At 44.4% G+C, this 13,228-nt stretch overlaps 1 protein-coding gene across 2 annotated transcripts in view; it reads right to left on the bottom strand.

Annotated features, from left to right (window-relative positions):
- acaa2 (acetyl-CoA acyltransferase 2) overlaps nt 1–13,228 on the bottom strand; it is a 70,527-nt gene that overhangs the window by 28,001 nt on the left and 29,298 nt on the right. For both annotated transcript variants that reach the window (XM_048531506.2, XM_048531516.2), the window contains exons 2-4: nt 12,955–13,121; nt 10,094–10,222; nt 2,720–2,836 (exon numbers count right to left, since the gene is read on the bottom strand). In XM_048531506.2, the coding sequence (XP_048387463.1) occupies nt 2,720–2,836; nt 10,094–10,222; nt 12,955–13,121 (413 nt within the window). The remainder of the gene's footprint in view (nt 1–2,719; nt 2,837–10,093; nt 10,223–12,954; nt 13,122–13,228) is intronic.

Genomic DNA, 13,228 nt, shown 5'->3' with positions numbered 1-13,228 from the left:
CATGAACTCACTCTTACCTATGTTGTACTTCACCTGCCACTTCTTTGCCCACTCTTCTAACCTGTCCAAATCCTTCTGCAGCCTCCCCGCCTCCTCAAAACCACTTGTCCCTCTACCTATCTTTGTATCATCTGCAAACTTAGCCAGAATGCCCACAGTTCCTGCTGAATGTTTTTGCACAAAATCCTCCACCATCATTGGCCTAATGATAACTGCAGATCAGAATCTTAACAGGAGCAGCTGTATGAGCACAGTGGTTACAAGAATAGATCAGAGGCTGGGAACTCTGCAGCAAGAAACTCACTTCCTGGCATCTCAAAGCCCGTTTACGCTATTTACGAAACACAAGTCAGCAGTATAATAGAATATACTTCACTTCTTGTGACTGTAGCTCCAACAACACTCAAAAAGACTCAAGAACATTCAAGTCAAAGCTGCCCACTTTGTGCCAGGGAAGAAGAGAATGAATGTTCACATTCGCAGCACGGCATACCATCTACAACTATTCTACCAACTTAGTAAGGGTCCATTGACAGCACTTTCACCACCTAAAAGGACAGATGCAGCAGATGCATAGGAATGTCACCATTTCCATATCTGATACAATGTCACACACACACACTTTGAACCAAAAGCTGATGATTTTCCTGAACTAACTCTCGATCAAAATCTTGAAGCTCCCTTCACAACAGTACTGTAGGTTAATGAAATGTGAGGCTGGATGAACACAGCAGGCCCAGCAGCATCTCAGGAGCACAAAAGCTGATGTTTCGGGCCTAGACCCTTCATCAGACAGGGGGATGGGGTGGGGGTTCTGGAATAAATAGGGGGAGAGGGGGAGGTGGACTGAAGATGGAGAGAAAAGAAGATAGGTGGAGAGGAGAGTATAGGTGGGGAGGTAGGGAGGGGATAGGTCAGACCAGGGAAGACGGACAGGTCAAGGAGGTGGGATGAGGTTAGTAGGTAGGAGATGGAGGTGCGGCTTGGGGTGGAGGAAGGGATGGGTGAGAGGAAGAACAGGTTAGGGAGGCAGAGACAGGTTGGACTGGTTTTGGGATGCAGTGGGTGGAGGGGAAGAGCTGGGCTGGTTGTGTGGTGCAGTGGGGGGAGGGAACGAACTGGGCTGGTTTGGGATGCAGTGGGGGAAGGGGAGATTTTGAAACTGGTGAAGTCCACATTGATACCATTGGGCTGCAGGGTTCCCAAGCGGAATATGAGTTGCTGTTCCTGCAACCTTCGGGTGGCATCATTGTGGCACTGCAGGAGGCCCATGATGGACATGTCATCTAAAGAATGGGAGGGGGAGTGGAAATGGTTTGCGACTGGGTGGTGCAGTTGTTTATTGCGAACCGAGCAGAGGTGTTCTGCAAAGCGTTCCCCAAGCCTCCGCCTGGCTTCCCCAATGTAGAGGAAGCCACACTGGGTACAGTGGATGCAGTATACCACATTGGCAGATGTGCAGGTGAACCTCTGCTTAATGTGGAAAGTCATCTTGGGGCCTGGGATAGGGGTGAGGGAGGAGGTGTGGGGGCAAGTGTAGCATTTCCTGCGGTGGCAGGGGAAGGTGCCGGGTGTGGTGGGGTTGGAGGGCAGTGTGGAGCCAACAAGGGAGTCACGGAGAGAGTGGTCTCTCCGGAAAGCAGACAGGGGTGGGGATGGAAAAATGTCTTGGGTGGTGGGGTCGGATTGTAGATGGCGGAAGTGTCGGAGGATGATGCGTTGTATCCGAAGGTTGGTGGGGTGGTGTGTGAGAACGAGGGGGATCCTCTTTGTGCGGTTGTGGCAGGGGCGGGGTGTGAGGGGTGTGTTGCGGGAAATGCGGGAGACGCGGTCAAGGGTGTTCTCGACCACTGTGGGGGGAAAGTTGCGGTCCTTGAAGAACTTGGACATCTGGGATGTGCGGGAGTGGAATGCCTCATCCTGGGAGCAGATGCGGCGGAGGCGGAGGAATTGGGAATAGGGGATGGAATTTTTGCAGGAGGGTGGGTGGGAGGAGGTGTATTCTAGGTAGCTGTGGGAGTCGGTGGGCTTGAAATGGACATCAGTTACAAGCTGGTTGCCTGAGATGGAGACTGAGAGGTCCAGGAAGGTGAGGGATGTGCTGGAGATGGCCCAGGTGAACTGAAGGTTGGGGTGGATGGTGTTGGTGAAGTGGATGAACTGTTCGAGCTCTTCTGGGGAGCAAGAGGCGGCGCCGATACAGTCATCAATGTAACGGAGGAAGAGGTGGGGTTTGGGGCCTGTGTAGGTGCGGAAGAGGGACTGTTCCACGTAACCTACAAAGAGGCAGGCATAGCTGGGGCCCATGCGGGTGCCCATGGCTACCCCCTTTGTCTGTAGGAAGTGGGAGGAATCGAAAGAGAAGTTTTGAGGGTGAGGACGAGTTCGGCTAGGCGGATGAGGGTGTCGGTGGAGGGGGACTGGTCGGTTCTGCGGGACAGGAAGAAGTGGAGGGCCTTGAGGCCATCTGCATGCGGAATACAGGTGTATAGGGACTGGACGTCCATGGTGAAAATGAGTTGTTGAGGGCCAGGGAATTGGAAGTCCTGGAGGAGGTGGAGGGCGTGGGTGGTGTCACGGACGTAGGTAGGGAGTTCCTGGACCAAAGTACTGTAGGTTAACAATTTTTAAGGACATCCAGAGATAGGCGATAAATATTGGGCTAGCTAATGATGCTCACCTCCCCATTACTTAATTTGTTTTAAAATGTGAATTTTACCTTGATATCAACTCCAAGCTTTGTGCCAAATCGTACATTTCGAACTGCATAAGGAGCCTGGCTCATGCTTTCTGATCCTGCACATAATACTATCTCAGATTCTCTAAGGCAGATCTCCTGCAACAAAGCAAATGTATTATTTTATTAAAGACAGACATGCAATTTAAAATCTGAATGAATTCATTCGCTGATACATCAGTGCTGGCACATTCCCAAGAACCCAATCTTTATAAGCCAGGGACACGCTAAAAATTAAACTGGTGTATTCTTACAGACAACAAGATGTATTTACTAAAAATAATGTATTTGACTCGAATAAACTCATACTGGATGGTGACAAAATAGCTGTTAGAATAGTAATTAGAAAAGTACACACTCATAGTGCAAGCGTTAAAATGTCTCTAAGATACTTACAGTAGTTCAAATGTAATTATTTCAGTTCACAGAATTTCTAAATGTTGTAAAATGTTAATCGCAGTGTTATGACCAAATGCCAGAGAAAAACAGAAAAAGATATATGAATCACTGAGTAGAAAGTATAAGGTGATCAAAACAAACCAAAACAGTTTCACTGCAGACAAGTAAAAGAAAAAATATATTTTAAATTTATAGGTAAAAACCAAAAAGAACTGAGGATGTTGTAAATCAAAACAAAAACAGAAATTGCTGGATAAGCTCATCAGATCTGGCAGTATCTGTTCAGACCAAGTGTCACCAGACCCGAAATATTAACTCTAATTTCTCTTCACAGATGCGGCCAGACCTGCTGAGCTTTTCCAGCAATTTGTTCTTGTTTTAAATATACAACTTTGGTTAGACCACAGAGATCATGAAGCAAGGAACAGAAGAGCCCACTGATGAAATTTGATAAAAAGCGTCAGGCACAGGTGGTGCATTAGCAGAAACATGGATCCACTGGGCTGAATGGTCTCAATACGATTTGAGTAATAATTGAATTACACACACCTATCTGTGCAGAGACAGATTTTATGGATGGGCAGTGAATAACAGTTTGCACAAAAACAGTGCTAAAAATGCTCAGCAAGTCTGGCAGCATCTGTAGACCAGGTCAGAAATCACATGACAACAGGTTTATTTGATAACATATGCTTTCAGAGCCTCCTTCAAGTGTTAATCAGAGGTAGTATCAGACATGGAATTTATAAGTAAGAAATTAAAGGGTCACACTACTGATCAGGATGTACTAAACAAACCTGAGATGCTGTTAAATCTTTAATCAGTTAGAAGGTTTTAATTGATTAATATGTATATGTAAATCCCCAAATTCCTTTCAAGTCACTGTCCTGAGATGTTTTATCAGTGCAGAAGAAGCGGTGACATTTTAGGTCAGACAAAGCATCTTAGGTGTGAACCTTTGTTCAGAATCTGCGTGTGTTTTGGTGTGGAGGCAGACTGGATTTTTTTCCCCAAAATAGGAATTTACAAAATGTCACTTTGACTGACTCACTATAAATTGTGTGCTTTTTGAACAAAATAGACTATCTGCAAATACAAATTCACCCTATAGATTCAGAGAGACCGAGACAAACAGGGAGAGAAAGTAACTGTATGTGCGTATGCGTGTGCACACGCGCTCGAGAGACTGTGAGTGAATGAGAAAGAAAGGGTCTGTGTACGCATGAGAACGTGTTCGAGAGCGCGAGAAGTGTGGTGGGATCACCTGCAGCGCGACATGAACCCAACATCCCCCTGTTGAGGCCATCCTCATGGGTACCAAACTTGGCTATCAGCCTCTGCTCAACAACAACTATTGAGGCAGGGTGAGTCTGGGGAAAGTAGGTGGGATGGTGATGGGTGAGTGCAGGTAGGGAGAGGTGGAGATTGATTAGTGAGGTGGGGCGGCCAGATAGGTGGGAGAGAAGATGGACAGGTTGTGTCAGGTCAAGGAGGCAGGGTTGAGAGGGAGGGTTGAGCATGGGATGAGGCTGAGGGTGGGGAGTTTTTAAAAACTGGTGGGTCAGGTCAAGTAGGTAGGTATCCACCTGTCCCAACGCACTGACCAATCTCTACCACCTCCTACCTGTACTCACCAAACACCATCCCACCTACTTTCCCCAGACCCACCCCTCCTCTCTCTATTTATTTCTGAGCTCCCTTCACCCCCCCCCCATTTCTGAAGAAGGGTCCCGACCCAAAATGTCAACTTTCCTGCTCTTCTGATGCTGCCTGGCCTATGTTCCTCCGGCTCCCCACTGTGTTAACAGCATCTCAGGTTTATTTAATACTTCCTGATCAGTGGTGTGATCTTTTGACCTTTTACTTATAAATTCAGTGTTTGATACTACCTCTCTCACTAAGATTTGAAGGAAGAATGAAGATCTGAAAGCTTGAGTTTTCAGATAACTCTGTTGGATTCCAATCTGGCGTTAAGTGATTTCTGACCTTGTTCACCCCAGTCCAACACCAGCAACCTCCACATCAGTGTCTGTAGAGACAGAAACAAAGTTAGCATTTCACACTGATATCCCGAAAACAAATATCAAAACATTGAGCAACATGGTATGTTTTCAATGACTACAGACCTATGGGAAGTGGAAGGATGTAAAAACGGATATCTGGGATCAGAGGAGGAGCCACTGTGCTGGGGTTGAGGGCTGAGGCAAGGTTCAGGCAAGGAGTAGCATCTTATCCCCACCTCCACCATAAAAAGGTCAGATCAGAGGTGAGGGTGTACACTAATAATCATGTGTAATATTCTGCACCATTAATGACTCCTCAAATACTACAGCAGTTTATGTCCATATGCAGCAAAGCCTAGGCCTTTCGGCTGATGAGTGGCAAGTAACATTGTGACACACATGCCGGGCAATAGACATTTCCAAGAAGAAAAAAAAATCCAACCATTCCCGCTTGATATTCAACGATGTTACCAATGCTGAATCTCCCACTTTCAACATCTTCGGTGTTACCGTTGACCAGAAACTGAATTGCACCATCTGTATAAATAGTATGACCATAAGAGTAGGTCAGAGGCTATGAATTCTATGAAATAACCAAAAGGTGCAAATCAAGACTATGATGGAATACTTTCCACTCGTCTGAAAGATATTGGTGGGGAGGAACAAACACCTTCAAGCAGTTACTTCCTCCACCACTGATGCGCAGTGACAGCAATGTTACACCATCCGCAGAATGCATTTCAACAACTCACCAAGGCTTCTTCCCACTTTCCAACCCCATGACAAGGGCAGATGATGTGTGGGAACACCACCATGTACAGGTTTCCCTCCATACGACACCTTCCCAACTTGGGACTATATTGTCATTGCTTCCTGGAACTTCCTTTTACGAGCATTGTGAATGTACCACATGGGCTGTAATGGTTCAGGAAGACACCTCACAACAACCTTGGCCTGGCTATTAGAGATAGATAATAACTGCAGGCCTCCCTGCAATGCCCACATCCTGAAAAAGGTTTATTACTCACTCCTGGCCTACTATGCGGTGCACAAAATCACACTTTAGTTCCGGGGGAAAACTATCTGTGTATTTGATTTGGGCATGTTGAAAGGTATGGCAAAAGTCCAAGAATGAAATATTGCAGATTGCCTCCTAGTGTGGCAAAATACATTGTGAAGCTGAAAAGTGCATTTCGAAGATATTATTTGAAAAAACACTGGGAATGTCTGTTGCAATTGAACTGAAGTGACAGCTAAGTAATAATTCAAGGTCAACTGGAGGAACATTTCTGCACTCTGCTTTCCAGTAATCTGCTGACCAGCGCTTTGCCTGTGGCTACTTCATAATGGATATGATTCTGGAGGTTTCTTTTCAACTTTGTAACAAGTGCTTTGACAGCATCTGATTCACTGAGATACCAAGAACAGGATCAACTGCATCAGAAACTACAAGTAAGCAAGCTATTCGGTATTGACATACTGTGGTAAATAACCTTTTCTTGCTAAATAACAAAGTGTGGAGCTGGATGAACGCAGCAGGCCAAGCAGCATCTTAGGAGCACAAAAGCTGACATTTCAGGCCTAGACCCTTCATTAGAAATGGGGGACAGGGAGAGGGCTCTGAAATAAATAGAGTGGGGCGGGGGAGGCAGACCGAAGATGGACAGAGGAGAAGATAGGTGGGGAGGAGACTGACAAGTTAAACAGACTGTTATTGTGGGGACAGGGTGTGTGGGTGAGTCCTCCCACTTCCTACAGACAATGGGGGTGGCCATGGGTACCCGCATGGGCCCAAGCTATGCCTGCCTCTTTGTAGGGTACGTGGAACAATCCCTCTTCCATACCTACACTGGCTGCAAACCCCACCTCTTCCTCCGTTACATTGATGACTGTATCGGTGCTTCCATGTGCTCCCATGAGGAGCTTGAGCAGTTCATCCACTTCACCTTCCACTCCAACCTCAAGTTCACCTGGACCATCTCCAAGACATCCTTCACCTTCCTGGGCCTCTGTCTCGATCTCACGCAACCACCTAGAAAATGATGTCCATTTCAAGCCCACCGACTCCCACAGCTACCTAGAATACACCTCCTCCCACCCACCCTCCCGCAAAAATTCCATTGCCTGTTCCCAATTCCTTTGCCTCCACAGCATCTGCTCCCAGAATGAGGCATTCTACTCCCACACATCTCAGATGTCCTCGTTCTTCAAGGACTGCAACTTCCCCCGTGCAGTGGTCGTGAACGCCATTGACTGTGTCTCCTGTATTTCCCGCAACACATCCCTCACACCACGCCCCCACAATAACCACCAAAACAGAATCCTCTTCGTCCTCACAGACCACCCCACCAACCTCGGGATACAACGCATCATCTGCAATCCGACCCCACCATCAAAGACAATTTTCCATCCCCACCCTTGTCTGCTTTCCAGAGGGACCACTCTCTCCAGGACTCCCTTGTCCGCTCCATACTCCCCTCCAACCCACCACTTTTCCCTGCAACCGTAGGAAGTGCTACACTTGCCCCCATACCTCCTGCCTCACCCCATTGCAGGCCCCAAGAAGACTTTCCACATCAAGCAGATGTTCACTTGCACATCTGCCAATGATATACTGCATCCGCTGTACCCTCCTCTACATTGGGGAAACCAAGGCTTGTTGACCGCTTTGCAGAACACCTACACTTGGTTCACAATAAACAATTGCACCTCCCAGTCACGAACCATTTCAACATCCCCCTCCCATTCCTTGGACAACATGTCCATCCTGGGCTCCTGCAGTGCCACAATGATGCCACCCAAAGGTTGTAGGAACAGCAACTCATATTCTGCTTGGGAACCCTGCAGCCCACTGCTATCAATGTAGATTTCACAAGCTTCAAAATCTCCCCTCCCCCTACAGCATCCCAAAACCAGCCCAGCTCGTCCCTGCCTCCTTAACCTGTTCTTCCACTCATTTATTCCCTCCTCCCACCTCAATCTGCACCCCAATTTCCTCCCTATTAACCTCATCCCACCCCTTGACCTGTCCATCCTCCCCGGACTGACCTATCCCCTCCCTACATCCACTCACCTCTACTGGCTCCATCCCTGCCCCTTTAACTTGTCTCTCTCCTCTCCACCTATCTTCTCCTCTACCCATCTTCGATCTGCCTCCCCCTCTCTCCCTATTTATTTCAGAACCCTCTCGCCCTCCCCCTTTTCTGATGAAGGGTCTAGGCCCAAAACGTTAGCTTTCGTGCTCCCAAGATGCTGCTTGGCCTGCTGTGTTCATCCAGCTCCACATTTTGTTATCTCGGATTCTCCAGCATCTGCAGTTCCCAATATCTTTAATACAGCCTCACTTTGTACAGTTGTAACAAGACTTCCCCATTTTTGAACTCCAACCCTCTTGCAATAAAAGCCGAAATTTTACTTGTCTTCTAAATTATTTCTTGCAATCAAGATAGTAGATTGTGTACATGCAAGGATAGTTTGTGCACTTCGTCTGAGACAAACAATGAAACTATGTTAATTTCTCAGTAGTTCGATTCCCTTAAATTCCCTTAGATAACCTGAAGTTTCTGGAAGCATTTGACAGATAAATAAATCATGTCTCTATGATAAGTCTAATTTCTATTATTACTCAATTTAAGTAATGCATCATGCCTTCCGTGTAACCCATACCACAACAATGAGCTGATTTAGATCCTGTCTTCCCTTCAAATGTTGCATTTTGAGGCCAACTGCATTGTAAAAGAAAAAAGTTTATAGATAATCCCCATCTAAAATCATATTCCAATAAAGTCTTTCCCTTTAGCGTGATTTGCTAATTAGGGACATTCCCTGTGTAGCTCTGTCGAAGGGACTAGGCCCAAAACGTCAGCTTTTGTGCTCCTAAGATGCTGCTTGGCCTGCTGTGTTCATCTAGCTCCGCACTTTGTTATCTTATTTAAATGGAAATTTATTTACAGCCACTCCTGCTCACTGCTTCCTTTCTGTTCCCTGCTCCTCATGCCCAAACCTTTCATAGCATCACTCCCCTGACCCTCCTTCTCACTGTTGTTGTGATTACACTTTGAGCATTCAAGTAATGTACATTCCATCAGCAAAGCAATACGTGATCAGCAAACTGGTTAACCAGTAACACTTTGTTGCTATTAGTATTGGTAGTTGCTGTGGTATGTATTGAACCCCTAGCATTGACCTATGTGTTGAGTTCTCCTGTAATTTATCTCCATATCAAAAGGTATTCTTCAAATAAATAGAACCCACTTATAGTTTGGCAATCCCGAGAGACAGAGGTTGGTGCCTTTGTGTAAAGAATTGGCAAAGGCAACATGGTGGCAGCGGTGACAAGGATAGGGTCTTGGTGGGATGCTGTTAGGATGGTTGGTGTGGACTCGATGGGCCAATCGGCCTGCTTCCACTGTAGGGGTTCAATAAAAAGTTCTTTAAATACAAAAATTACAGCACAGAAACCTTTCCAAATTTGATTTGCACGTTTTCTTGAAAAGTGGATTTTCTTTAAATGAAAACTGACTTAGCATGCTTTTGTTTAGTACATCATGTTTTAGGAACAGATCAGATGTGCTGGCTGAGGGTTAGCTGTATTGCAGCCACCACCCCTCCAAAGAATTCCCTCCACAAGATGATTCAAGTAAGTACAGATTTTAGCACAATTATCAAAAGTAGTTGTCAGCACCAAAGCACTTCCCATTTAGTGGCCGCACAAGAGAGGAAACATCCACTTCCCTTCAATCTCACAGCGAGAGACACACATACACACAGAGAAAGGAAGACACACACAAGCGTACATGGAGAAAGAGAGAAAGAGAAAGAGAGGGAGGAAGAAAGAGAAAGAGAGGGAGGAAGAAAGAGAAAGAGAGGGAGGAAGAAAGAGAAAGAAGGAAGAAGGAAGGAAAAGAAAGAGAGAGAAAAAGAGAGAAAAAGAGAGAGCGCTGTTGTTCAGTACCTGAGCTCCAGAGACAATTGACTGGAAACCAGATCCACAGAGTCTGTTTACAGTTAAGGCAGGTACTGGGATTGGAATTCCAACTTGTAGTCCAACATGTCTTGCAATATAAGCAGCATCTGGAGAGCTCTTTATTTAAAACAAAAGGAGATATTTATTTCAACTTGTGTCAAATACCACTACTTTAACAAAGCAGGGTAAAGTCTGATAGATGTTATGCATGTTCATTGAAAGAGGTTACTTTAAGGGAAGGTAGACCATTTTTACACGTCAGCACTGACTTATTTCTACACTACCACTAGTACCAAGTAGAAATTAATTTACAAAAATGTCTGATTCCAACATGAAGAGTGGGAAATGCATTATGAGGTCATAAAGAAAAATAGTCAATATTGAGAAACATCCTTTTAGTTCACTTGGGCTGATTGCCTCTTGGTATTCCAACTTTACAAGTTGAATTTAAGAATTAGGTGTAATTCAGCCCCTCAAGCTTGTGCCACCATTTTAGTACAATCATGTCTGACCTCATCTTGGCCTCAACTTTACTTAACTGCCCACTCTCCATAGCTCATCAACCCTTAATCAAATTTTTAATTCACAATGGCCTTCTTAAATTTACTCCACATCCTGAATTCACCGCACACTGGGCTGGTGAATTCCACAGATTCACGATCCTTTGAGAGAAGCTACTCCTCTTCCTCATCTCCATTTTAAAATCTTCAACCCCTTAACTTAAAACCATGACCGCTTGTTCTAGATTGCCTCACACAAGGAAACATCCTCTCTAATGTTCACTTTGTCAATCCCCTTTGGCATCTTATATATTCCAATTAGACCTCCTCCTTTTCTAAGTTTCAGAGAGTACAAGCTTAATGAGTTTTGAGAAGATTTGTAACTCAGGTTGAGGTTCTGGACGTGAGTTTGCTCGCTGAGCTGGAAGGTTAGTTTTCAGATGTTTCGTCACCATTCTAGGTAACATCATCAGTGAGCCTCCGATGAAGCTTCAACGGAGGGTCACTGATGATGTTACCTAGAATGGTGACGAAACATCTGAAAACTAACCTTCCAGCTCAGCGAGCAAACTCACATCCAGAGTACAAGCTTAATACCTCTTCATAAAGCAAACCCTTAATCTCTGGAATCAACCTACTAAACCTCCTCTGAACTGCCTCGAATGTAACTTCATTCCTCCTCAGGTAAGGGGATCAAAACTGTACACAATATTCAAGGTATGGGCTCACCAATGATGTTTTGAGCCACGAGGACAGTGGCACTGATATAACCATCCAGTCTAATCATCAAAATTTTATTTAGAACCACTAGGAAAGTGAGAGGTAAAGCTTTTTAGACTGACCACTGCACTTTTTAGTCATTACTGGTGAGGGTCCAGAGTAATGTGCTAGTTTGCTAAGGAAAACCAGTATGATCAGAAGGGGGCTATAGAATAAAGCAGGTGCTGCAGGATTTCTTAAAACATAATTAAAAGATCAATGTCGACCTTCACTGAAATCATCTGTACAGAAAGGGTGAGTGTTCATGTGCTTGTATTTCTAAATACTCAGGAATTCAGATAAAACTAATGAATCTCCATACCTCCTTCACGCTCCTTGTCAGTGAAGTCCCTAACACCATTGTCACCTTTAGACTCAAATCTTCCAACACTCTTAAGTTTCCTGTCCTTCACCTCCTATAAACTCCATGTTTTCCACACATCCTGCTCCAAATTCAGAGTCCACTCCCCCATCACCTACATCTTGCTGAACAAGCGCCTTCTTAGCCAATGCCCAATGGTACTTCTGCAACTGTCTCCAGTGCATCTGACACCAGTGAGTTAGAGGTTGTATATAACCTAGTTTGCCTAAACTAAAAATACCTTCGAGGTAAGGAAGTTAGATTCATATTATATTAAAACCAGTATTGACTGAACCAATGAAATCTAATCATAGCTGTTAAACAATATGCCTCAAATGATTCATACCAACAATACCAAATCAAGTTTTTGTATATGCCTCCTGAGAGTGCAAGAAATACAATTACCTACAAAATGTTACAAAAGGCACAAATTTTTAAAAATAGGTTTCAGTAATACTGAGAAGTGCGAAAGCTGTTGAGGTTAGTGTGACAACACTTCACAAAAGACAAGGTTCAGCAATATTAGTGCAGCTGAAAATTGTTAAAAAAAAGTTGCAAGGCTAAGTTCTAGAACAAACTATTGGAGAAATTCAAGAGATCTGTTATCAAATATAGTGGCTTGACTCTTTAGAGAGAAGAGTAAACCTCAAAAATGATGATTTAGTCCTGAAAAGTTTGAAGTCATGCGTTTTGGGACAATTAAAAGAAGCAAGGGAACATATGATATGTTATTTAGGTGAATACTTGAAACGCTATGACAAATAAAGGTAATGACCAAGTTCTAGAAAACAGGATTACAGTAGATAGGTGCATAAATGACCAGCATGAATACGAAGGGCCAAAGGATCTCCTTCTATGCTGTAAAAGTTTTTGACCAGAGACACTTTGCAGTCTGATGACAGCAATTTGTCACTATTTAAGCTCCTGTAATATCAAGCTCTATATTTTTAAATATCTATGTTGAACTTAAATGGAAACATTACTGTTTCCTCAGTGTTCCTAGAATAAAGATAAAAAGATTCAATATTTGAAATGATACTTGTGCAATCACGAGTTGGTTATGTAGATACATTGTGAATGAAAGGAGCTTAGTTAAAGAGGAGTTTTCTGCACGTGCATCAATATCTCGAGTTCCTGCCCAGCAACAGAAATGTTTGAAAACAAAGGCTTAGAACATAATGGCAGCTGCAGTGTTGCAACTCGAAAATTGTGATCCACCTCATACTGACCTGCATTACATTTCCAACAATGATGCTGTCCACCGAGTCATAGTCAACCTTTCCAGCAGCGAGTGCAGCTCTTGCAGCGTGTGTAGCTAAATCTGTGGCTGTGTGATCCTTCAGCACTCCTCCATATGTGCCAAAAGGGGTACGTTTGGCAGCAACAATGAATACACCTTTAAATAAAAGCAAAGCAAGTTACAGCACTTTAATACATACTGAACAAGATCCTGAACAACAAAATACAGCAATGTGAAAAGAACATTCTAAAAAATTGTATTAA

The sequence above is a fragment of the Stegostoma tigrinum genome, chromosome 1 (genome assembly GCF_030684315.1).
Source record: "Stegostoma tigrinum isolate sSteTig4 chromosome 1, sSteTig4.hap1, whole genome shotgun sequence".
Classification (NCBI taxonomy): Eukaryota; Metazoa; Chordata; class Chondrichthyes; order Orectolobiformes; family Stegostomatidae; genus Stegostoma; species Stegostoma tigrinum.
This window is presented reverse-complemented; position numbering and strand designations above follow the sequence as displayed.